General features: G+C 46.0%; 1 protein-coding gene across 1 annotated transcript; it reads left to right on the top strand.

Moving 5' to 3' along the window:
• The first annotated feature begins 1,615 nt into the window (after nt 1-1,615).
• Nucleotides 1,616-17,961, top strand: LOC149372174 (DNA-binding protein RFX6-like). The gene is made up of 16 exons (XM_089585922.1): nt 1,616-2,174; nt 2,645-2,768; nt 4,343-4,404; nt 5,080-5,157; nt 9,169-9,199; nt 9,258-9,362; nt 9,438-9,515; nt 10,952-11,065; nt 11,381-11,430; nt 11,516-11,610; nt 14,739-14,797; nt 15,744-15,876; nt 16,471-16,562; nt 16,761-16,884; nt 17,360-17,482; nt 17,835-17,961. Exons 1-16 carry the CDS (start codon nt 2,077-2,079, stop codon nt 17,894-17,896), a joined length of 1,428 nt encoding a protein of 475 aa, XP_089442048.1. The 5' UTR covers nt 1,616-2,076; the 3' UTR covers nt 17,897-17,961.
• Nucleotides 17,962-27,325: the final 9,364 nt, after the last annotated feature.

The raw sequence follows: 27,325 nt of genomic DNA, 5'->3' as shown, positions 1-27,325 counted from the left end.
ACAGTAGCGCACAGTCACAATGTATAAAAGAGCGAATTTCCGTAGGTGTAAGATTGCATAGTTTGAATCTCGCGGATAGCAAAATGTGCGCAGCTGGCGCGGCTTGTGGCGAAAGTTGCAACTATTGCCGCATGCATCTCAACGCGTGCGGACAGGTGGCGGGGCAGGAGCGCTGGCTGCATAGAGTTAATATACGAGCCCGCCAGCTATTACAACTACCAGGACAACATTTGGGCCTCGAACAGGATCATCTAGTTGGTACTAAATGCGAACATGTGTGTTCTTAAATGTGCCGGAAAGTGCAGATGTTACGAGCCTGAAAGCCACGTGTAGCCTGCTGGCTTGTTTGAAATTGCAGCCAAACACCGCGCAAGGAATGTGTCGCCACCTAGCTGCTCTCTTGGTAAGCTCAAAAAACAAGAGGTTTTGCCTCCTCACGGGCATCCGGCTCCGCGATTACTCTGTTGGAGTCAGCAAGCCCAGGAAGTCTGGACAAACACGTCTAGCTTGCACAGCTGCTATCACGTGCCGCGCTGCAGTGAACACTCAAAATCATCGCGGCAATTGCAAATTTCGGTAGATCCCATTTATTTTCTATCGCCGTCGGAAGTAGTTGGTCTGAGTGCATGATACATCTTGTAAACAGATTTTGGAGCGAGAGAAAGGAGACGGCCACGATAGCCACCATGTTCGCATAGAATCTGTCGAAACCGTCTAGTTTTCTAAAAATTGCTATTTTAATATACTACCACTGAGTCAGGCGGTTTCCGCTAATAAGAATGATGTTGTGTCTGTCATTGTTTTTTTTTTTATTTATATAAATGACGTTCCGAGTGTTCTGGACTCGCCAGTCTCACTAAAATTTTTCGCCAACATCTGCTACATGTACTTCATAGTGCCCAATGCAACTTCAGATCAGAATGGACCGATGTCCGCAAGGTTTATGAAATGCAGTGGTGGTAGCCTAGGTTGAATGAAAGTCTACAGTTCTTAGGCATTAGGAATATTCTGACAGCAGTACGCGGACAGCTGTCATTGAGTAAAGCGCGCTACGCAGCAGAGCATCAACACTGGGCGATTTTTTTCCCATTTTTTTATGAACTGCCACTGATATACACTTATTCATTCGTTCATATACTTGTATTTCATCCTGAAGACACTATTGTAAGGGAGCATGTTACACAAAAAGTGAAAGAAACCTTTATACAAAATACCAAGCAAAAAGAGGGAAAAAATTTATGGAGGTGCTTAATCAATCTTATCCGGTGATAATGCGCTACCACTGGGTCTTGTCCTTGCTCTTAATTTTTTCTCGTATATACTGACATGTGGCGGGAAGCTCTATTCATGTAATAACCGTGGTAAGTGGTGGAAGGTGGCAGGTGAAAAGTGTGCACAGCACTATGCCGCCGGACGCCGGTCACTTTTTCTTCACCTTCCGGCCTCTCCTTCCTCTACCCTACAAGTGGAGAGGGGATTCTCTTCTCTCCCTTTTGCCGCCTACCAACCGTGGTAGGTGCCAGGTGGGAACTGCACACCACACAACGACGCCGGGCCACGGACATATTTAGAGCGCTAGCTCCGACCCATTCTCCAAAATACGGCATATATGTCGTCTAGTCTAGCACTTAGCAGGACGGAAGCGCGCAAAGCAGGCATCCGCATGGCAGGCTATTTGTGGGCGACAGGAAGCCAACCCGACGAATGACCACGGTTTGATTTCTGACGCACCTGGGCGTGGTCGTCTACGAGGCGATACGGGGGCGATTCTGTGGGCACTCGGGGGAGAACACGAATCGTTGTTCTTTTTAATGGACCACTTTGCAAGATGAGATAACGCTATCCGCGTTGCGACGAGACATCAAAGGAAGCGGCCGCCGCAGACCACGGAGGTTTCGCTGTACACATCAAAGGCGATCACTTTCGCTAGAGGAAAGTTGCACCTTTACTGACCTGAGCTGCCCACACGAAGAGAAAGGCCGTCCACTGCACACCGTTTTCCACGGGCAGATAAGTGCGCGGCGTTTCCTGTGCTCGTTCGGGACACGGATTTTCAACGTGCTGAACTTAGCAACGATGAGTGGTGCCGTCCGAGCGCGCGCCAAGAGACCGAAGTCTTCGAAGAGGCGTAAAATAGCGAGCAGCGATGCACGGAACAAGGACACGCTGGAATGGTGAGTATTTCTTGCATTCCATCTGTGCAACTATCAGCGTCGAAGATCTTAACTGTAATGGCTTCGATATACAGGTGGCTTTATTAATCTTCATGGGAAATTGTCAGAATATGCAGACTTAGCATCGAAACGCTTTCGCTGATTGTGGTATTGTGCACGCACTGCAGCTGTTTTTTGCGACGACAGAATTTTAAATTTAACACATTGGAACAAATGAACCGCACGGCTCACATGCGCAGCAGGTGAGCAATTCTTCATGAGTAGCACACGTTAAGCAAAAATCAAACTCAATGCATACGAAATTTGGTTTCTGTTTGCTGCGCAGGATACAGGGCAATCTTCAAGTGGAATGGAACACCAACCGGAGACAATTCTAAAGAATTGTCATTTAATCTAACTTTAACGTCGTTTCTGAATTCACGGTGGCTTTCTATTCTGACAGTTATAACCGAAAGTCCTCGCTGGCGCAGGGTGTCGGCCAACTACACTGTGTCGCCAGGTGTCTGCCTTCCGAGGTGCACCCTGTACCAGCACTACCTGGACTTCTGCCGCCGCAACGGGAAGCCGCCAATGGGAGCAGCAGCTTTCGGGAAAGTCAGGCCTGGTTTTTTTTTTTTTTTCTTTTTTTCCTGTCATTGCATTCTTGAGCTACGCGGCATCTTATGTTTTGCGCACGAAAAAACTCATCCGCAACCACGCTGTCGGGCCAATGGCTGGCCGTGGCGTTCTGGGTAGCTGTGTGTCAGGCGTACTCGTTCACCTAACTTCGGCCGTCCCCAAGTTTTCAACGGAGCCACGGGCACCCTGGTAGCGTGGCTTCGCCGCGTGTCAACAATGTACTACGTAAGCATTTCGCACGCCTGCAATTCAAGTTTTGCCACTTAACATAAAATTTCGTTGAGTGGTTGGCTTCACTGCAGAACAGAAATGTAGTTAGGTGAACCGGTACGCATGACTCACAACTACCGCGTTCAGCTCTTTCGCAGGTTTGATTCCGGCCTACGATAGCCGCATTTCGTAGAAGACAAGATGCAAAACCGTGCGCGTACTGAAATTCAGGTGCGTGTTACAAAACCTCAGGTGGTAGAAATAAGTCCATTGCTTTTCCCTATCTTAATTGCGTTCTGTGCCAATTTCAAAAGAACTAATGTCGCCTCAGCTACACTGTACGTCTCAGCTGTTACGTGTTCGAGGTCGTTGTCGCACTGTCTTCTCTTTCGCATTCCTGCTCCGCTTATTAGCTTACGTTGCAGCCTTAGGTCACTTTTAAATGGGTATTTTTGTGATTTCGATTCCCATATCATATGTTGCATAGGCGAGTGTGACGCAGAACGCGACTACTTTAGTTTAGGTCAGTTATGCATTTATCTAGTTCGGCGGTAAACACTAGACTTGGCGGCGAGAAATTATTGTAGAAGACTGTCTTGACTCTTGACGCATCCATGAAGTCCTCTTAAGCAAACATTAACACCCTTCTTGCCTCAGCCGCCGCCGCGGTGGCTCAGTGGCTATGGTGCTCGGCTGCTGGCCCGAAAGACGCGGGTTCGATCCCGGCCGCGGCGGCTAGAATTTCTTTGGAGGAGAAATTCTAGAGGCCCGTGTGCTGTGCGATGTCAGTGCACGTTAAAGAACCCCAGGTGGTCGAAATTTCCGGAGCCCTTCACTACGGCGTCTCTCATAGCCTTAGTCGCTTTGGGACGTTAAACCCCACAAAACCAAAACCAAACCTTCTTGCCTCAGCTCGCCTGTACCTCTGTCGCATTCGGCCTGCCCTCTCCTGCCTCTACTGCCCCCTCACCCTATGCCAATCTGGAGCACTGTCTCTTTCACTGCAGCAGCCTTCCGAACTCCCTTCTCCCCCCCCCCCCCCCCCTCCTCCTCCTACCTTGAGTGCATGGCTGCTGTCAGGCCAATTAGAAGAGCATCGTGTTCTGGGGCTCCATGCCAAGATATTTAGTATGCCACTCTTTGAGAAAGTGCTTCTCTATCTTCCTCTCTCTCTCTTTCTCTCTCTCTCTCTGAAAACACGCAGAATTTATCCATGCAGTGGCTCAACAGACCGCTGCCTGCTTCGTTACAATACCAAAGCATATAGATTCAGGTGCTCTGCTGTCGTAAGCGGCCTTTTCTTTTTGTTGTCGGTTCAATAGCGTTCCACTTCCGTGCAGCTCATACGACAAAAGTTCCCGGGAATCACCACCAGGAGACTCGGAACTAGGGGACAATCCAGGTAATGCTGTTCTCCGATGTCAATCTTGAATGATGTGAAGAGCGCGCCTAAATACACGGTGATTTTTTTTTTTTTTTTACCGTTTAGAGATTAATTTTATTGCAAGAACTGCGAGAGATACGTCGCTGCGGTCTCTGCTGGTGGACTGTACGGCAAAGCAGACATTTTGTACCTGGTATGAATAAATAATTAGGCGATCAGTTACCTTAACTAAACGTTTTATTTTTGACTTTATGAGACGATGTTCTAGAGCACAATAAAGACCAGTTTGTATTGAAGGTGAACACTGTTTTTAAATATTCTTAGTCGCAAAGTGGTGAGAAATACCGAACGTCAAAAAGCGCATTTGAAAGCTCGTTGAGTTGGCTTTCTCGCATAGCATACTTTCAAAATTGCGCCGTTCGCATTTCGTATGCATCAAATACAGACGCCGTTTGGGAATTTGATGCTGGAGAAATTCGGCGATGAAACCACGCGCAGCGACGCCAAACGGAAAATTCTGCAAACGGAAAAAAAAGCCCCTTAAATACATTATGCGAAGAAATAATGCGTTTTGAAGCGACAGAACTTCTTTGTATTTTGTATTCGACTTTACGTTGTTGTGGCGCCCTGCTTGCGTAATTTAAGCAACAGAAAAAAAAAACAGAAACAAAATACTCGCGTCGGGTTGTGCAGGTATCATTACTACGGCATAGGCCTAAAGCCGTCATCGTTTTACTACGACCAGGTGTACTGCGGGAAAGATATCACCAGGTGAGAACTGACACGATTCTGTGCTTTTAAATCGTCGTGACTTCGCCCATAACTGTATCGATGCGCTGCTAGTCAATAAACCAAACTTTATTTGCAGGTTTCATCCCGGCAGCTCCGTTCAGTAAAAATGCAGCATTATGGTGCGCAGCACATGTTAAACTAGACGAGAGCACAAAAGAAAACATACCGAATTTTCGCCACATAAACCATCTTTCTACAATGTAGGACTCAAGTATTCTGGACGGTGTACCTTCATGTTGCCATGGATTAAATTACAGCTACAATGCAGTGAAATCTGCAGGGGTGTAAAATATACCAAATATTTGAATAGCGAATCGAATATACTCCTATTCGATTCGTCGAATGAACCATATTACACGAAGTCTAGAACTATATCAGTCCGGAGCCAGCGAAGCAGTGCATGCGGCTGATATGAAAAACGTAAAGGCCATGAAATGAGGAAGTAGAGGACAAATATTTTAATGAATCTGTCATTCAAGAACCTTTACATATTGTCACGTAGTGGTGACTGCAGTACGGCGAACAGGAACACAGCGAGAATGTCTTCGAAACGAAACTCTTTATTCGGGCTGTCTTGGGCCCGCAAAGAACTGAATCACTCGGCGGCGGCGTAACAACAAGAGTGCTCGGCGGTCGTGCCCGCTGCTGTCGGCTGTGCTCTTTTTAAAGCTGATAGCGAACATTCGAGATAAAGCTTGGGAAGTTACTAGAACATTCTGGCACAAAGTAGAATCGGCTCCGCCTGGATGCGATCAATCGAGATAAATCTAGGCGCGTCTTGCGTCATAAACGAATCGATAAAGCGGCGTGCCGGCAGCCTTGAAGCATGAACAAACAAACACAAAAAGCAAACGCTACAAAGATTCGCGGCAATATATGTGCAGTCTTTGCCAAAAGTAACCGAGCAACAGGTTCTTGCTTCTCAAACGTATAACGGAGCATTTACAGCAGCCTTAAAGACCGAACGGTGCCGTAATGTAAGGACAAGGTCTCACCTTTCTTTACACAGCATCAGAGCTTAAGGGCCGCCATGAGTGCTTCGCTACGCGGCTAAGAAACAAGCCACCTGTGCCGGGTTACTTTTCGCAAAGACTGTACATATGCAACGGCCAGGGAGAAATCTCAATGACGCTGTCCTTCGTTCCATTGTACTGCGCAGGAGCAGCTGTTACCGGACATGTACCGTATTGTGCGTTTTTATCGTAAAGACTTTGAAAATTTTTCTTACCTCAACCGCCGGCTCGTTTGCGGTGAAACTGCCCACAGAGCTTGCGTATTATGGTAACTTTTGTATCGTAGCAAGTTTTACAACGGTACTTACTTAGTTAAGCCGTGCATGATGCAAAAGCGTAATCGTCTGCGTCGACATCAGCGTACCGAAACCCAAAACACCGAATTTTTGCTGAAGGGCGGCAGTAGCGCCATCTGTCTTCTGCAGTGGAAAGCGTCACAAGGCGCCAAGGCGCGCGTTGCAAGAACTGAAGCGCTTCGAACATTTTCGGCCAACTGAGCGAAAAAATGCCAGAAACAACTATTTTAACGAGGCTGTGCCGTTAAAAGAATATTGTTTGACGTCTTTTTTTTCGTCCAATGACTTTATCCAATTCAGCTTATATCGTCTGCTTTCGTGGCTCGTCGGAGGACGACGTCGCGAAGTCCTGAGCTGTGTTTTTCTTGTTTAATTTCGTTGTGGCAGACAGATGGCGCCACTGCCGCCCTTCAGCAAAAACTCGGGTGTTTTGGGTTTCGGTACGCCGATGTCAACGCAGACGATTACGCTTTTGCATCATGCACGGCTTAGCTAAGTAAGTACTGTTGTAAAACTTGCTACGATACAAAAGTTACCATAATACGCAAGCTCTGTGTGCAGTTTCACCGCAAACGAGCCAGCGGTTGAGGTAAGAAAAATTTTGAAAGTCTTTACGATAAAAACGCACAATACGGTATTGCGAGTAATTGCACGGAAATTTTAGTCGCAACAGCAAGCACATGTATAAATGAGGAGATCTGCAAAGTACATATTAGAAGTTCGAAGATAAAAAATATAATATTCTCTTCTGTGGCATGACGGCACATATGAATCACCACAACGCTTCGTCTCATCGGACCTCGCTGCGTGCTGTGTCAACTTCTCTGATAGTGGGTTGATTTGGCTTGTCTCGATGTATGGTTCGACGTACGAACAGTAATATATTAACTGAAGTTCCCGATTTGAAAATCTAAAGCGCGACTTTTGAAATCTCAGTGCAGTTACGCGTCACAAGTTTATGGGAACTTTATACCCATTAAGTTTCGGAATTGTAATGTGTGGCTCTGTAGACTCCACGGCCGCTGCCGCGAGATGCACCGGCAAGCCCGCTTGCCGTCGATAAGCCCTTGAAAGTTTGTGCTAGGATGGGGCTCCTAGCGTTACGTGACTCCAGGTGCGTGGGCGTTGCCACGAATTCCAGCCCGAGTTAGCAGTGTTGGCGCCAAAATGTTTTTCTAGTCTGAAAAAGACATTGTAGGTGGCAAAATCCAGAATGATTTCCGGCGCCGGTGGTTGTTTTGGTCAGCGGTGCGTGACAGTTCGAAAAAATTTCGGGGGGGAGGGGGGACTGAAGCCCCATAAACACCCCCCCCCCCCCCCCCCGTCCTTGGCTACGCCCCTGGCGCGGATGCTGTATCCATTCTGTCGCTGTAGTGGAGGCCTAGGAGCATCCGGTTCGTGACAGGTGACGGAAATGCTAGGTGCTGGTGGACTGCCCGATAAGGTACCCACTGCCCGGTGGGTGCCCCGCAGTGGACTCTGTAGACGCTGTACACGGCACACATTTGAGCAATGGGCTAAAAATAGCTTATATTATACTGCATAATAGCCGCACAGCTCCAAAGCCGCACAGCTTGCTGTCGCAATCGATCTGCACGTGATGGAGGATTCAGTCACGACGCTGTTCATTTGAGTGCTGGAGTCATAATGCTGCCACACAACCTTAGGCAACCTTAGGCAACTTCAATAGCAACCACTTGGTCATTCTCTCTTTCTTACGTCAAGGCTGATTTCAATGCTCCTTTTTTTTAATGTTCACAGTCATGCCCCACATGATGGCAGCCATGGGAACTAGACGCGCACTTCTCCGGGATTGCTAGTAATGATATATTTAACATACTGACTTCATGCTGCGTGCCCCCTAGTGAAGGTCAGTACTGCGTCTTTTGACACCTGTAGCTATAACCCTATAGGTTACACCACCACCGTACCGCAGAGCCATCGCTAGCGCTTCGCCGTTTTGCGCGACTGTTCGTCTTGCACGATTATTCGAAAAAGTAGCGAATATATGTAAAAATCTTCGATTTGTATTCCTTCCGATTTTTAGCAGCATTATTCGTACTGGATTCGGCAGCAATGCCACACTGTTCGTATTCGATTCCATTGTTAAAATGTACTATTCGCGCACCCCTAGAAATTTGCATGCAACGAAAGGAGGAAATGAAGCAAGATGCGACAGAAGAGAACTGCATATTCCCACTACGATGGAGTGGCCAAGACTCAGGCGGTGAATTGAACGAGACAGCAGCGTTTTGGGGAACAAAAAAAAAAGCATTGCCTGACATATTTGGCGGTGGAACTGTAGGGAACCTTTATTTGAGGCCAATAACAACAACCTAAAACCGCTGATCAAAGCAGTCAAGATGGCGCAAAACGCGATTTGGGTTAGTGACGTTAACACGAAGAGTTGCATGCACTACTGTCCGCATCTAAAGTAACCTTCCACTCAAACCTCTACATTTAATTACTCGTTAGTTGCTAAAATATGCTTAATATGTGCTTATATGCACGGGGTCAGTCGCTCCCGTAAAAAGCGCTCCGCCATACGTTTGAAGGAAAAAATGAATATAAATATGAATGTAAATACGAAAAACAAAGAATATAGTCTTCTTGAACATCGTGCATTCGCCTTATCTTGAAGCCTTTTTTTAACACAGACTTTTTTTTTTTTCCTGTTCAAGATTTTCAGGCCAGAAAGCCAAATGCGTTGAGGTAAGACTGGAGCCAACCTGGCCGCCCACCATAGTGCCAATTTATGCTTACTCACCAGGATGAGGAAGTCAGAACATCGGCACCTGGTATCAGCCACCAGAAATGGATTTTCATACCAGATTTTCACGATTTCAAACCAGCGGATACTGCTGATCTGACAAAGGTACATACAAAGAGAAGTGGCGATATGCCAGCAGCGTTTCACTCGACGAATCACTTTTCATTAATCTCATTGCAGATGGAAAGCTTTCTTTCCATGTACCGCGCCCACTGTTGCAGCCTCCTCGATTCCATGGTGATCGCCAACTTCAAGGCAGTGAGCTGCGTTCTGTTTTTCCTACTTTTTCCAATTTACCAGTTTATGTATGCTTTATCTGCCCCTCAAGGCAGGACATCTCAAAGATATTAGCCAGCTTTCTTTTTTCTTTAGAATAGTTCGAGTTACGAGAAAACAACGTGTGGCAGAGGCGTCACTAGGGAGGTGCAGGCAGGCAGCGCCAGCTGCAGCGATGAGAAGTGGTGCAGGGTCAGTTTGAAGGTGTAGGCGGGACCCTGGCGTGTGGACAGAGGAGGTGGCGCATGGGAAGGGGGGGGGGGGGGGGGGGATGATGTGTCGGGTGCAGCTAGCCCCATTGACGCCTCTGATGTGTGGGCATATGTGGTCTGTGTGCTTTTGTGCGTGTTTTTATGGGGCGGGGAGATAGCGCTTCAGATACAGAGGAGTGATATCGTTACTTTTTTTTTAGTTAAAAGCACTTTTGCTTCAGCATAATGCTGACGCCAGTGCCAGACATAAAAAGAATAGTGATATGCTTTAACTAGCAAGGTAGTTAACAACTTAAAGTTAACAGATGACTTTATAACTATTACGGTTAGGCACGTCATTGTATTTTGAGATCAACAGCTCGTCCTTAATTATAGATTTTCAAAAATTCGAGTGCCGCCACTGCTGAGCAAAGACTTCCAAAACTACTAGAGCAGAAAATCCGTCAAGCACACGTCACTAGGACTCACAATAGAAAGCACCTGACGTGCACGCCACTAGATTATTTGCGCTTGTAGCTGTGGTTGAGGTTTTCGAACTGAGGTTATGTTCTCGCATTAAAATAGGTTACGTTCAGTTTTAAATAACAACACGGAACAACATGTGTGACTTACCTCATTGAATTTGCGCATTGAATTTTCGCAAAAGCTGTTCACAATAACTTATATTCATGTCCCTGTACTGGTCAAATGTTTAGGGGAATCCCTCAAAGTGGAGTAGATTTGTAATAAGGGAGTAATCACTCATTGACATCCACCCGAGCGCAGCCATACGGCTACAAAGGAAAGCTATACAGCTTTCTCAGAAACTTCGTAGTTAAAGAAAAATTCGTCCTGGTCCGGGGTTCGAACCCAGGACCACCGCTTCACCGGAGCAGTCGCTCTACCAATTCAGCTAACCGGGACGGCTAGCTTATGATAGGGCGAGAGCGAATTGATCAATAACTCGAAGTGGGAACAGTGTTGGTCAAATGTTTAGGGGAATCCCCCAAGGTGAAGTAGATTTGTAATAAGGAAGTAATTACTCATTGACATCCACCCGAGCGTAGCCATACGGCTACAAAGGAAAGCTATACAGCTTTCTCAGAAACTTCGTAATTAAAGAAAAATTCGTCCTGGTGTCTCCACGTGTCTGCATAGAACTGCACCTGTAGCAATACAGTACGCGCAGGTGTGCCCAACGAAACTGCAATGCTTTCTCTTTTCAAGGTGCACGATATGGTACTTCACTTTTGGGGAAGCCTTCAGACGGCCTTTTTGCCATTGCTGCATGTCGCAATGGTGTCCGACGTTATTGCTGTATGGGACGACTACTTGTATGCGGTGAGTCGTTGGGGGCTCTCATACTGCTTCTCGGGGAATTCCTTAGGTCTCAGAGAAAATTCAGCATATTTTCAATGCGAATTAAGAAGTATACAAGACATCCAAATATGTGTCTCATTTGCTGGTCATATCAAGTAATAAAATGCCTTGTAAAATGTATTTATGTCGCAAAACTGATAAGAAACAGAAACAAATACTGTACAACTTCAAGTATGATTCATTACTTGGTTAGCACTTCAGGAAAATAAATATTTACTGATATAAGGAATATACTGAAGGCCAACATGACGGCGTTTCTCGCATTTGCCAGAGCAGGCGATGCAGGAAATATTGATCCCCAGAGAGATCCAGGAGCTACCAGAAAGGTATTCGGACTGCGTCCCTTGTCTAGTGTCCGCATACAGCGGGAAAATACGGCTATACAATGCGCTTTGTTTTTCTGACCACTAGTTTTCAACGGGAGCTCAGCTGCCTTACAAACGAGCTTCCCAAGTGGCTCTGCAGCGCTATGCCAGCTTCCCAGCTACTGCAGACGAAGATCAGAGGCAAGTGGAGGCCCAGTAATGGTTTAAAAAACATGTTTTAAGAGGGTTCACCAGTGGCAGTGTCCATAGGAAATACATGGGAACTTTCAGAAGCTATACCGTGTCTAAACATGGCTAGATTTTCATGAGGTTTGTGGCAGCGTTTTCGTCTTTAGTGAATAGAGGAAATGTTGCGGACAGATTTTATTGTTTAAGTTTCATTTTTTTACCAATTAGACGCAAAGTTCCAGAAAAATGGTGCTTTTAGATATGTCGAACTTTCATGTCATCTTGGGAAAAAACTAAGCCAATTATCAAAATTTCGTCCGCAACATTTCCTCCCTTTTTCTTTCTTGATTGTTAAGCCCAATTTTTATCCATATCTAACCTAGTGTTTGTATTTTACAGGCTCTGACAGTTGTGTATGTATTTTCTGTGGTGATTTGAATTTCGCGCTAAAATTTTACTAGTGCGACGTGGCTCCACCTGGCGACAAATTATTTTGCCGCTACTACATTCTACCACCAACTTCTTGCTTGTCTGTGTTCGGGCGCACACTTTTTTTTTAGAACCTGGACGAACTTGATTTCCTTCTTTCCTTTTTTTCTTGCTTGGGCTGTATTTCGGAAGGATTCTGCTTTTTTTTTCTTGAGCTTGTGGTGCGAAAAGGAAGCGGTATGCAAGGCCACACCCAAAAGCACCTGACCTCCACCCACCCCTCCCGCAGCACACACAGTAAAGCATTGTTCGCACCAAAGCACACGTGAGTCGAGTTATTGGGTCAAAAACCGGTTACTTTGTCCACGTAAACGCGCCGAGTCGCGCCGAGGGATCGGGGGTTGACTCAACTCCACCCTGCCCCGATGTGCTTGTAAACGCTGCCGGGCCGAAAAAACGGAGGGGAGAGGATAAATGCAAACTTGTTTTTCACTTGCGCTGTCGCACCTTCGAAGCAGCGGTGGTGTGCCTCAATCTTGGCAGTGTTGTAGGCGTTACCGAAAAAAAGTAACTAAATACGTTACTCGTTACACTAGAAAAAAAGAACGCGTTACCGCCCTACGTTACCCACAAAAAAAGGTAACGCGTTACCGTTACCGAAAAGAAGTATCGCACGTTACTTTGCCGTTACTCCATGGCAATAAATTTTATTGAGTGTCATCGCTGTAAGAACAATTTTATAAAGCTCACACTTCATTTAATTCCAACTTCACAAAGAAAACAGCTGAACTCAACAAATTTACAGTAATTTTGGTGTGCTTCTGCTTACGAAATTACGCGGAAATTGTGTAGCAATAAAGAAATGCTTACATGTCATAGTTCCGGAAAAAATATATTAGCGCACATAAACAATTTCTTTTTTACTTGAACCTGCATAATTATCGCAAAAATGCGAGTGTTTACGTAAAGGTGTTCAAGGTCAGCTTCGCTCGCTTAGGAACTCAATAACCTGAAACGTAGCCGCAGTTGCAGAAACAGCAGGTTGACTGCAATCCCCTTTTCTGTGCTGTACCATTGTGCTCTTTCGACGGCTCTCTTGGGGCCATCTTGAAGTAAACTGGCGACATTCATGAGTTTGCTCAGATGAGGGAATGCGAATGTGTCGCGTGGAACGAGACCTTTTGGCTGGAAAACAAGCTTACGCAGAAACTGACTTACAGATTTTTGAACAAATGGTCCATTGGTGGCTCGGCATGCGTCCACTCTTTAGAGAGTTGTGGATGTGAGTGGTTTGGGGGTGAAGACAAGTGTCTGACTGCGTGTTCGTGCTTTTTTTTTTTAGTTGAGTGCGTCGTCAAGGGCAGGTGTTTTTTGCCGTGCATGCGAGCCGCAACAATGGTCGTCGAGAACACCGGTACAATTTGTTTATTTGCAACATCATTTTCGGCGTTTTTTTTTGAAAAAGGGGCGGAGGGGGACAATTGAAATAAAAAAGTAACTAGTAACGCGGCACCTCACGTTACCGAAAAATGTTAACGTAAGTACGTGACCCGTTACAGTTCCGAAATGGTAACTAGTACGCTACTAAGTTACCGAAAAAAGTAAAGCGTTACCGACAACACTGAATCTTGGATGCTACCACTGCTCGCTCGCAATGCGGTGCTCGACGCTTGGTGCCACTGCTTATGAACCGGTCTCGAGTAGCCAAAATCGAGTTCATGTAAATACGCGTCGGTCGAGTTGGGTTGACTTCTCTCAGCCCGACTCCCGACTCAACCTGGCGTTACTGGTTCATGTAAACAGAGCTAAGCAAGCACTCGCTTATGCAATGCCAAAGTTTGCGTTCAGTCACCATGCATAGCTACAGGACGCTCTCGGTGCTTTTGCAAACCACACTTCTCGTCCTCTTAAGTTTCATCCAACTTTGATTTGCTTGGTGCCTTAATTGTTGGTGCTTAGAATAAGCGGAAGATGGGTGTTCGGCGCTGGGAAACCTCCTACGAGACTAGGCAAAGTAAGCTACAGGCTGTCACTACAACCCAGGACATGCTTCTGTAGCTATGTAAGGAAGGCTACGCGGGAATGGGAAGAAAACCAGTCATAAGGCCTTGTGCTAGGAGCTCCTTTCTTTCCTTTTATTTAGAGACTGACTACATAGGTGTTCAACACAATGGAACCTTTTCCGGGTAATGTCCTGGGGATGCACCAAGCCTCTCTTCCGCCATTTTAACTGACCGCACCTGTCTGCTCAGGCGAAACCAGTAACCCCACCCTACCATTGTAAAAGAATTTTCGCAGAAAAGAATCAAGGAAGCTTAGGCAACCCAAACCGGAAACGCTAAATTGGTGGGTTACTGGGAAATGGTCCATTGTATGACCCCCACATCCTTCTGTGCTCAATGGCTTGAGATGGGCTAACTTTTTTGTGCTTCCGTCCCCACAACCTTGGCTGCATAACTACAGAAAGTTTTGGGTCTACTTTTTGTACGCGGAAGAACGAATACTTTCGTGTCGCGGTCAAGGGTCGCGGTGTAGTTTACACACCTGGAGGGGCAATAGAACTTCCCTTCTTTTTGGGGTACTCAGGTGCTGCCATCTATCGACAGAAAAAGTTCAAATCTGAGTTGCCTTGTAGCTGGTGAGCCCTCTTAAGCACGTTCGCTTGCCTAACATCTTTGTGTCTGTCTCTCCCTTTTCTTGCTCTGCTATAGTGCTTCAAGAGTGGACCAAAGTTGTCAAGCGCCAGATATCGTTCACTAAGATTGCACAGGTAAAGGCTTGATCCTTACAAGAAATAATTTGCATCCTTAGCAAACTTAGACTAAAGAGGAAACTAGTCAAACAGACGAAGAACGAGACAAGGGAAGCCCACGTACTACGGGTCATCGACTCTGCTTTACTGAAACACTGTTGATTCTCCAGCAAGGCTTAAAGCGCACGCGCAGCGTAGCCAACAGCAATCAACAGACAATGGTAGAGGGACGCCGACGCCAACGACAACTGTGAAAAAAGCTAGGAACACCTAACGCTGTGAGCCTATTATTTGCTGGAAATTGGTTCTGGGTGCCACTTCTTTGCATAAATTAAAATATACGATGAAAACAGTAGAATAAAGTTTCTACTAGTTATTGTGCGCCCCTTCGCGATGAAGTAGTTACTTGCAATGTTACAACACAGACAGCCTCTGCCACAAAAAGTATTCTATTCATGATAACTCTGTGAGCAGAGACCCCTTCTGTCAAGCACATTTTCTGTGAAGCACACATGCAGGAAATTTGTGCAAGTACATCAGCTGTAGATGGAAGTAGGCAGTTATTGCAAGCAAGTTGTAACGGAGCGGACCCACGTAAAATAGTTACTCAGATAAAGGTAACAGATGAAAACTTCTGAGCGACACTAATTTTTTGTGAATCTCTCATTGCATTCCCGATTACATAGTTATTTAATGCTCAGCAATCAGCAAAAGTGGTTTAGCTTGCTGGAGAAGAAATAACCCTTAGTGTAAGTGAATGTAGAGTCCACAACAAATCAAGAAAAATAAAATAATCCTAATAATTATGTAACGCTGTGATTCTGTAATTTTGTCATCATCATTATAAGAATAAATTAACCACTCATCTGGCATTCCTACATTGCATTGTAAGTACCTTGTAAGTAGCCGCAGGTAAAGAGCAGTTACGGTTGGTCAAGTTAACCGTTCGCTTCTCTCTTCGCAGTCTTGCCGAAGTGTGCTGTCAAACGCGTGCCACACGCAGAGCATGCTGGAGGATCTGAGCAAGCTTAACATCGATGAAACCGCCGAGGAAGCCTTCAGTTGTCTTCAAAACGGCAAAACCGCGTCTGACATGGGCAAGATACCGACCCCTTTTGCACTAAGAACGCTCTTACGTCTCTCTCTCTCTGTCTTCATTTTACTGAAACATATTAGTAAAAAGAATAAATGAGGATGCCACTTCAGCAACGAAGCAAGCTGCTAAAAATATGACAGAAAAAAATAAAAAAAGCACAATGGCAATTATACGTGAAGGCACACTTTCAGGAACATTATGGCACGTTATACTGAGTACAGAATGAAATAACTAATGAGCACAACGCTATGTTCAATACATATTTCTATAACGGCTTCATTTTGCACAGTTTTTTTTATACACTGCACTGTAACACTTTATTCTTACAGTTGCAACTGCATTAATAAAATACTAATATCAGTGTTGTATTAATGTCCTGTTTCGTAAGTGGGTGTGATGATCACTTCGCTACCCCATGTTAAGTACCTTAGTGTCCTCTCTAACATGTACGTTAACGACGAAAGGTGGTGAAGTTGCTTGCCTTATTAGGGGCTACAGGCGCGCAGATATGTATCATAAGAATTCGCAGAAGTACACTGTACAGAACACATATGAATGCTTACGTTAAGCTCTGACTTCACGCATAACTTTTCAGGGGTCGCCGAGCTGCTCTCGTTGCTTAAGAAGCACGCCTCGGTCGAAGATCTAACTGAGTGGATGGACATGGCTCTTGACAACGCTGCCACGGTGAGTTCGGCGCTTTCAGTCGTCGTGTGTTCTGAGATAATATCAAGAAGGGACGTCCCTCCACGTACCGTGCACTGCTCGTGGATTATTCAATGCTTTGTCACAGTGTACAAATCCGAAGTCGAGCTGCTGGACAATGTTGTTATCTTGATTGAAATGCAGGATTACCACTTTCTTTGTCTTTCATGTCCCCAAAAGGAGTCTGGTTCAGCAGACACGAAGCATGACCGCAGCGTTGTCTACAGAGACTTCCTGCTTTCCTGGATGTTGCTTTTTTCGGCTATCATGAGACACTTGACTCTGTCCAGGGCGCAGAGCTTTGGTGAGCTGCAGACAACAAACAGCGTCTACCATCTCTTCTTCCTTTCTACTAAAGTCGTACCTTCTTTTTCCGTGTGCAAATGTCATATACCTTACAGATGATTCTGCAGAGAAATTCGTATCATGCTCGTAAATGAAGTATCCACTCATGCCGCAGCGCAAACAGGCGTCATGATTGTTCATAATCTTTATTTTTCAAATGCGTTACTTTATCAATGGTAGCTGCCGGCTGTGACGTCAGGGCCGATAACAATCGAGTCAAGCTCTATCGCCAGTTCTTGTATCAAAGGCAGAGGTGCTTAATTCCACAGAGGCAAAATGATATATCAGTAAAAAGGCAATAAAATGCGCCTTCAGATTTTTTATCTTTCAAAACTGGGCTAGTGCACATTTCATGGCATGGCAACGATATTTGCATGACCTCGAGCAGGGGACACTATCGCAGTTTGAACAAAGATGCTCTTGCACGTATGCAGGCCACGTTCATATGCTGCGTGTGATGATAGAAGAATATATGCTGCTCGCCTTCGAGACGTCCGTGAGCAAAGAAGCCAGACTTCAGAGACAGGAAAGGCTTCTGGCGTACGCCAAGAATCCAGGTAAGAAGGCTGCGTGATGACTCAGGACAATCGTTTTAAACGTTAGCTTTTGAGATGAGTTTGACTTTCCGTCCAGTTTTGAGTAGCATATATATAACATTAACATCCTGGTCTGAAGCATTACCACGCAGATGTGGTGATGCGCGCCGCTAGCATATTTCATATTGCATAGTATAACGAAGTGCACCAACACGAAGAGCTACTACCTCGTGACGCCTTATTCACGCAATAGACGCACTTGCACCTGCCAAAGCAGTTTAATCGTGCATATTTACTCAAGTGCGCCAGGCTTGCTACACATATGCTAAACCAAGTGTGTTGAAATTTCCTTTCGATTGCTTTGCTGTTCCAGATGGTTTGCAAACAAGACTGAAGGCATCGTATGCCACTTTGAGTTCCCAGCGGTCGTGGTAAGCGTGCCTCCGCGACTCAGAATGATCCTACCAATAGCCCAATTTGCACAAAAGAAAGAAGTTTGCACAAAAGAAAGAAGTTTCTCAACACAGTGGAAAGAATTTTCTGCGTAACTACTCCATTAATAAATTGTATAGATACTGTCTGACAAGCTACTTGTCTTGACGAGTCAGTTCTTTGGTCGAGGTCGAGTTACAATGAAGCGCAAAACCGAGCATACCATGGGCACATGATAAGGGGAAAAGAGCAGATGATACCAGACAAATATGGTATATACAGCGCTTATAGCCAAAGATAAACAAGCTAGACACAAGTGTTAAGACAGTAAAAAAGCGTGAACTGGAATTACATCAGGAATGGGAAGAATTGTTGCGTGAGTAGCCCGTAGTCATTTCCTCATATACATGTATTATACTACACACGTATAGGTATACAGTACATAGGCACGCTGTGCCTGTGACCATCAAGTTATAGGTGTAGGAAAATTACTATTTCCTTGGTTTCGTTAAAGACAGTTTTTGCAAGTATCTCACCCCAGAAACACCGAGCACCAGGCCGGAGGGAGCCTTGTACCCATCAGAAAACCGGTCGGTACCAGGCGCAACTAGAACCACTCCGCATGAAATGAGACTGGCGGCACCTACGTGTGAGCCATGGCCTCCGAGATATGTATGTAATCAAGGCAGGGTTTTCTAGCATTTTCCTGAGTCTTGCCGCGTCGTCCGATCAGAGGCCATGTACAAGCATTATGAACGCCACCACACGTATGGACCGCGTCGTGGCGCTGAACCTTTCATCTTTTCGCTGAATAAAGGTGAGCGGCGTCGGTGCAGGCCGTTTTCGAAGCATTCATCGCAGAAAAACACGGCGGGCCTTATTCGAACCTCCAGCCATTGTTCGAAAACTATTCGAAAAGCTGAGAACATTTTTTTATTTATTTTTATTCGGGAATACTGTGGCCCTCACTTGAGGGCCATAACAGGAGAGGCTTTTATTTTAATTATCGAGGAACAAAAACGTCAGGCACCGACAAGACACAAGAAACATAATCAAAACACGCGTACTTAACAACTTAACAAACAAGGATGAGGGAAATCATAACAACAGCATGATCAGTTGTCAATTCCCCTGTTGACTGTAATATAATTCCAAAAGGTTCTCAAACTCTTTGACATTTTGAGCTGTGACAATGAATTCCGCAACACCATTCCACATATTAATACATGAGGCGAAAAAAATAGTTTTGAAAAGTACATAGGTGCGCTCTGTACGGCCGTATTGAAGCACTGTGTTTTAAACGCGCACTTTGTTTAAATTGTTTCGATTCGTTTTGACTAATTTTTAAAATACACTTTTTGGTTCGATCGAATAATCGAGTAGAAAAATATCCGACCCGCTATTCGAAACTTTCGAATGTTCCTCGCCTCTAGTAATATAAAATGCAGGGAATAGGAAGAGATTCAAAATTTTTAGCCTCGTTTTCAAGGCGCTGAAGTCGATACGGGCAGAGGTAAAAACGGGCGAACGTGGTGACCCATCGCGAGTTCCCATTTTAATGCAGGAAGGCAATTAACGGCTACCTCCTCGCCTCTCCTTGTCCACACGTTTTGTCCGTCTGTCCGTCCGTACCCCTAGAAACCACTGGACTAGCTTTTTTTCCGAAAGTACTCTCGGCTAGCACTCTAGAAAAAACAAGTAACATATTCGTGCAGACTGCATTACAACACAGCAGAAACATGCTAGACACATACATTCACCCGCCTCAAACCAACCTGCTGATGCTTATATACTGGCTATCAAAGGCGTGTCATTTAGTATCAGTTGTGAGTTGTTAATAACTACATATTTCGAAAAGAATTTCCCCGCCAATGACGCAATCTATGCGTGGTATTAGCCAAGAGGTTTAACTAGAAGGTTATGCTAGTCAAGTGAGTCTCTGGTGCATGAACAGCGGAAAAAAAAATTTCCTTCCTTAAATCAACTGTTGACGTAGACTTCTACTTGTCTGAAACGTTTTCTTTCCCCTATGCACCATGTATAGTGTGTCAATGCTTCAAGTCAATACGCATAAATAATACTTAAACGTTCTACTTCTAACACGATTGATCAGCTTTTTATGCAGCGTTCCATGAAAAAGTAAGTTCTAGGGAAATTATTGCCGAACGAAATTAGTAACTGAGATGTATGACCTGCAGGCAATTTGCTTCCTGTTGTCTCAAATTCATACGATACTCAATTGACCTGTAAGCTATTGGCTTCCTGCTGATTGACATCAGTAGAGAACGTTTTGACAGCTTAAAGAACGAGCTTAATAAAGTTTGTTTTTATTGAAATGTTATACACTCTACAAAGATACAATATGAGGTCATTTAGCAATCACTGCTGTGTGTTCTTGTAATAGGGAAGGGGGATAAATGCTGTGCCCAAGCGCAAGATGAAGAAAGCGCTAGTTTGGAGTTGACATAAGAAGGCCGCCTCCTCTCGACGGAGATTTTCGTGAGGTGGTGATTATGTTCTGCGGGGTAATCGGTAACGCTGGAGTATGTGTGAATAGGTGAGTGGGGTGGCTTCCCCTCACTGCACATGAGCACGCTGGTTACATCAGCGCCGATGCATGGCTTTACTGCACAACTGAAATGTGCTGTGGTGAAGGATAATTTTATCAGATAGAATAGTACTCGCAACTACGCGGGGGAATGAAACTACAATGCACGAAACGCCTGAGAAGCACAAAGCGCTCTAGCAGAATGTGTGCAACGGGAGGATGGAGAATGGCGACAATCCAATGACTTTGGTAATCGAAGCGCTGCGAGCCATGCGCAACGCTCCGCGTGACATCCTTCGGCTGGCCACGTACCCGAGTTCACCGAATATCGGCGAAGATGCACGCCCCGGGGTCAAAACTTTCTTGCGTCGAAGCCGAAGAATCTTCCGGAAGAACCCTTCACTCGGGCCTCGCTTGTGGCGCGAAAACTGTTGCACATATTTTGTGCATCGATCGACAGCGTTTGTGGAATGCGCAGCAGTTTGACTGCCACATCGAATAGGTACGGAACTGGGCAAATGGCTGCACTCCGTTACAAATGGATGTATCGGCGCCAATGGCCTTTTGAGTTCGCTTTGGGTTTGTTATAGCCATTTGTAGGAAAAGTTTACTTCGTAAAAACTAATTTCGAATACATTGGCTTCTAAGGGAGCTCCCAACAGGAATAGCCATTTTTTCGTTACATCCATCAATTCGTTATAAATCGTTTAGTTATAGCGAGGTTTGCCTGCATACCTGCGGCTTAGTATTCCCCATATTGCAGAACGGAAACAAATCCGTGTGTATGGCCGTTGAACTGGAAGCCAAGCACAACTTAACTTAAGTAAAGCTCACGTAAGTTCTAATCGCAAAAAGAGAAATGCTCGCATACTTTTTCTTAAATAAACTCTGGGAAAGTTAGGAGCCTGCGGCAAGGTTTTCCCAGTGAACTCAATATTCCCGCGCTATGAAAAGAGTGTCCAGATTCGACACTAGCTGCCGCTGGTTGCTCGCGTCGTAACAAGTGCCTGCTTAGTCGATTTGGCAGCAAACTGGCGGCAGGTAGGTGCGGCTAGTGATAATGAGCGCGCTCTGAAATTAACAAAGTTAATCAGCCAGACGCATACTAAATATGCGGGTACATTGTAGACAAAAAGTCTGACACAATTTCTCGCAAAAAAAAAAAAAATTATCCGTTTCGTGTAAAGTGAGCAAAGAAAATAGTGCCAAGGCCGTCCTTCGAACGCAGTCAAACCCCTATGACACGCCGTGGGCACCTTAAAAGATAGGAGCGCTGCCGAGCCCACGTGGAAACGGCGTAAGTGGGTTTGACACAGCGGCAGCTTTAGAGGAGGAAGGAAGTCTGTACAAAATAGTGGCGTCCGGCCAAACCCTGCATCCAGTGAGGCCAGTGAAGTGTTGGTGTTTTCCTGCGACAATTTTAATGATAACATTTATTTTCGTCCATTTTAACGTGTGATGACCATTAAAATTACCCCACTGACCCGGCTTGTTCGTTGCCTCTACCATAAACTGTACTCAGCTCCACTTCAAAATTTTCGCCCTATAGCAATTATGTTATAATTTGAGCAGTAGACTTCCGGGGCACACTGAGATTACTTGCAACATCTATGTTTCGTTTGGACAGACGTCAACGTTTCTTAGCGTTTTGCTGGAAACTTCTGTATTATCGCACACCCTGCGAAACGACCTCATACGTCAACCTCGCCCTTATCATCGCCATTTAATTAGCGAAATTTTTTAAGAAGTGCTCTCTATATCAGGAAGGGAAACAAAAGCAAAAGAATTTAGCGTAGAGAACTTCCAAGTGGCGGAAAAAAGTACAGAGGTCAGTATGTGCTAAAGGCGAGGAGAGAGGAAACGTGCCTGTTACTCAATAGTACCTTAAGTGTGCCGCTCTGTACTGCACTGTATTATAAAATAATACAACATGACTGAACTTGAACTATACTGCTCCCTCGCTAATGACGGAAGATATACTCCTACTGGCGTCAAGAATACCGTGAAAAGTTGCAGCTGCAGCAAACCGGCGATATTTTGACTCTGAATTCCTATATAGTGATCACAAATTCGCCTCTAGGTTAGGACTTTTCTGGTCCCATTGCTGGTTGTGTCAGGCTCCAAAAGGACAAGGGTAGCAATAAACGAGATTACAACGCAGGCGCTGTAGGCATTGTCACCTCACTTGTCCTTGCCTGCGCTGCGCTGTGTGTTGCAAGTGACAATAACTCGCACTTCTGTACCCGTGTCACACTGTTTTATCATCTGCTGCAACCGATTACTGATTTAGTAGTGATGTGGATTTCTGTACCTAACCGCTACCGCAAAGCGTCCTCAAAAGAAATTTTAAGAGTTAATCCCATATCATTCGGCTGCCCCGATTCAGGCGCGATGGCTTCTGAAAACCGTAATGAGCAAACTTGAATCGGAGTGTTTCTGACGTAAATGTTTCGAGGTGCAGTCCGTGGATTTTTATCAATAGTTGTTGTGGAGTCGCAATGAACAGAGTATTCCCCAAGGTTAATTATCTCCAGATTCGGTTAACTTTCTCACATGTACTGCGTCATCACGCTCTCCGGCCCCTGAACGTTTGATCGTGTTTCGCTCAAAATGCTTTCGACAGCAACCCAGTGCTTCAGAAACGGCTCATTTCTCGTCCATCACACCTGTCGCCGCGCGTTGATCGGGTTAAGGTGCGGGTACCGACTGTGATACCAAAGGCTACAGCCCACCATCCCCGACCCCCTTTTCCATCTCTGCCATCACTGATAGCAGGAATTCGAAGGCGCCAAATGCCTCCTTCCCAACGACTCCGCCCTCTCAATTGTTGCTGTTAGTTAATAGTCCGACTAAGGCGACGGGGGGAAAGTTATGCGAGTGATGGTGCGTGAAATTTAAAAAAAAGGCACCTGGATGCCTAACCCCATTATGTGGTGACAATGCAATAGCATTCGAAGCTGTTGATGCCTTCGCCGTCAGTGAGTGGTAGGACCTGTGAGACCCGGGTTGGCAGGTAGAGAATTCACACTGACGAACCTGCTGTGGTGACGTCACTGCCAATCTGATGACGTCACGTCCATCCAACCAATGATATTTTCCCGCTCTGATGACGTCACTGCTCTCCAGCCAATCAGGGTTTTTCTGGACAACGCCGGTAGGCGCCGGCTTTTTCCTCCGGTGAGGGTTATATGCTATCGCAGAGTATAAAAATTTACTTAGAAATTTCGCAGTTCCTTAACGCTGCACTGCACAGAGGACGCAACAAACTTTAATGCAAATGTAAATTTCATTCTTTCCGCATTTCCGGGATCGCCAATAACGTTTAATGGCCGAGCTCTCAATACGTGTTCTTACTACAGTCGAATCAGCTTGGAGCTACCCTTCGCGCAAGTTTTCTCACAACACGCCTGGGAGAAAATCTCGCTTGAACTCATTCGAGGAGTTTCTTTTCTCCCACCTCGCCCCGAGAGTAAAAAAATGCAGTGCTGGGTGGTACGTTCGTGCTCACTGCAGTGGGCTTGAAAAGAAGCAAACGTGAGAAAGAAGTCGGTGGCCCGCCGCTAAGACATTACCGAGGAGCAGCGCAGGGCTGTTCCCAAGACGTGGAAGCAGCAGCAGCAGCAGCAAGGACAGGTGTCGCTGCGAGGCGACAAGAACCGAAACCGGAGCTAACGAAAAGACAGCAAAAAAATCAGCCGATACAAGAATAGAGCACAGAAGCAAAACAAAGGGCAGCAATGCCGTCGTCTCGTTTTGGTCCGGCAGCGGTGTCGCGCAGCAACTGGCTTTTCAGGCAGGCCACCTGGACGTCCCTTCCGTGCAATCTGTTTTGCATGCCGGCGGGGGACATGAAGAAACAAAGCCAATAGCGAAATGCGGAAACAAGAGGCGTCAGTACGCGGCCGGCCCAGTCCCATGCTTCTACATTTAGTGGATTGGCCACGGCGCGCAAATTATCGATGCACGCGGCAGAGATGCGCAGCGAAGCGGAACCTGCCTCCGAGTCGCGTCGTCGAAGCTTTCTGAAAGAAGCGGTTTGCCGTTCCTGCCACTGCTCTTGCTTTGTTCGCCTCGGCTGCAGCCCCGCCTTCGTGCAACCCGTCCAGGCGGCCCGGCCGATGCGAGGAGGCCGCGTGCTCCGAACGGGGCCTCGTTGGGGCTGTTTTTTGCGCGGAAGCTAATGAGTATCCACTGCCCCCGAAAAAGACTTTGACCCGAATGGAAGAACGGTAGGAGGGTAGGGCGGCTGTGCATGACTACTGCTTAGCTCTGTAGCACTGACCATATGGCTGGAAACAACGTGAGACCCAGGGCAAACCTGACTGAACCGCACGTGTCCAGAACTATACCGGTCGCCTCCGACGTTAATTTCCCCCGCAGAAGGGCGCAGCGCGGCGGTGTTGCGAGATGACTGCAGGATCCCCCCCCCCGCGCACGCGTGCGCACGCTCTTGCATCAAGATGTGCCGTACGGTGCTACTGCTAGACGTGGAATACTTATTCCAGGTAATTAGGAACTTTCTGTCCATACAACAGGTTTATGCAGTATATTTAACTAAACTACAAGTGTTAGTTCAAGAATTCTGTAAATGTCCCCGATCCTATTTCTTCCTAGGCAGTTAGCGCTAAATAGATCACCTTTTCTTTTCTTTTTTTATTTTCCCCTCTCTGCAAATTTTATTTTTATTACCTCGTCCCTCATTACTTACTTCAAATTGCTTTAAGCCCACTGTGCCATAGGCGGTGTTGGCAGGACAATTTTTATTTATTTTTTTTTGGCTGACCACCATCTATCGAAAGCATATGGGGAGCGAAATGGCGTCTCCGACCCAACGTGATCACCTAAAGCGGGCGCGCGGCGCTGTTGCATGTGCGAAGTAGATGGCAACAGGCGAGAATGCAGCCATGATTAAAATTATGTCAGGGAACCTGGAACGAGACAACGCCTGTTTACGGTAGTCTGGAACATTACCCTAACGACTTTGTAGAATGAGCATCAGCTTCAACGACGCAGTCTGGATGTTTACATTCATTCGTGATGCGGACCAAAGCATGCACTGCCTGCCGCCTGAACATCGAACCATCGCCTCGAGAACAGCGATCTGCGTAGACTATTGTTAGACGAAAAGCATCTTTTCCCCTGATCACCTGGTTGGGCATAAGCATCTGCGATTCTTGAGCAGCATTAGATGCAAGTGCCATCCCAAAGCAGCTCGCATGGCACGAGCTGGAAGTGCCAGCTCAGGCTGAGCACCGCTCTTCCATATACATATATACCGTCGCATGTATCTGAACGAACATGTCGGCCAGCTTGCTGTAAGTGCTTGCCGGCATGACGCACCATCTGTCTACTCCCGTTACACAGAAACTAGACTACACATGTGATGGTACCTTGAGCCTTAAACTCTCGTACAGGAGAGATTCCAAAATTTATCGTGCGAGCATATACAGTCTAACCTCATTATAACCATACAACTCATAATGAAATAATTCGTATAACGAAGGAGTAACGATTCGCCTTGGAAGCTCGGTCAACACGAAGCTACGGCTTCGTTATAGCACGGTGTATACATCTATATATACACCGGTATACATCTATACATATGTATATACACCGGTATATACAGCTGTCTGTATACAGTATACCGGTGTGTTCCACGGGCAGACGGATCTTTGCTGCAGTGGTCCCTCCTGGCTCGCGATTGCGAGACTCAATATGATTACATTAGCAAGCTGTATCGCTCGCACCATTCGCACAACGGTAATATACCTGTGCGCCCACATTATCCCTAGCAAAGGAAAGAAGCGGTAATGCCTTTTGCACGCCTTGATTTCCGGAAAGCTGTGCTTGAAGCGCCTAGTCCTTGGGCTCTATAGGAACCGCTTTGGAGGACGTGTTGGACTTATTGCATGACGTGGGCATTAGTTCGCAGCGTGTAACCTTGTTTCATTCTTTTATTCTTTTTCTTTTCCTTAGGTATCCATTCCCACGCATCCGTACTCTCATTGTTCTTCCATGCCTTTCTTTATAGGCGTTCTGAGCGACTGACAAGACCTCCCTTTAACTCCAGTGGCCTTTTGTCTTTGCTTGAATAGGCTTACCACGTTGATCGCATAGTCCTCGTTATCATGAATAGTGCACTGTTGATGTCATTAGTTTAATAACCATAAGATTTAATAATCTCAACCTTTACACTTCTTAATCAAGATTTCTGATAAGCTGGATTATCCAGAAACCCAACCACACAAGCTTTCGACTGTCTGCATAAGCAACACGAGCTGACAACAATGACGCGCCTAAACTTGGCGCTACGAAGTCTGTCCGTTTCTCCTCTGAGTTTTTCCTTCCTTCAAACAATGTGTTTCCCAAGCTTCGACGAAGTAGAAAGTAAAAACAATAGTAGAGAACCGAATTGCTCGTCAGTTCGCCGACGTGGCGCAGGTCACAACTTGTCCAAGAAACAGCCGTCAGAACGTTGACCCTTGTTCCTCGCTTTAGAAACGAACGTCGCTAGAGGGCCGCCTTCTTCGATCCAGCAGCTGTTTGCCGGTCGTGTTCCGTACGCGAGTAGACAAAGGAAACTTGCCAGGAGCGTGAATTCTCGCGCCCTTTGAATGCATCGCTGCTGGCACTACTTACACACTGTCCGCCCACGATGAAACACCGCTTGACAACCGCCGACGCACGAAATAAACACCGAGTACAAAAGACCCGCGAAAGGTCTTTGTGCCGTCCAGTCTAACTTGTCACTTCCCACGATGCCACGGGCTTATTTTAGTTTTAGTGACCTAAAAAAGCTGCGATGCTAAAGTGAACGCAAATTTATGTCGCGAGCACAATGGCACAAATGTGACACAGTCCAAAGAGACCGAAGGAACATGCGC

Source organism: Amblyomma mixtum, chromosome 1 (genome assembly GCF_055824585.1).
Source record: "Amblyomma mixtum isolate Tamu chromosome 1, ASM5582458v1, whole genome shotgun sequence".
NCBI lineage: Eukaryota > Metazoa > Arthropoda > Arachnida > Ixodida > Ixodidae > Amblyomma > Amblyomma mixtum.
Note: the sequence above shows the minus strand (reverse complement) of the source record. Positions and strands in the feature narration are given on the sequence as shown.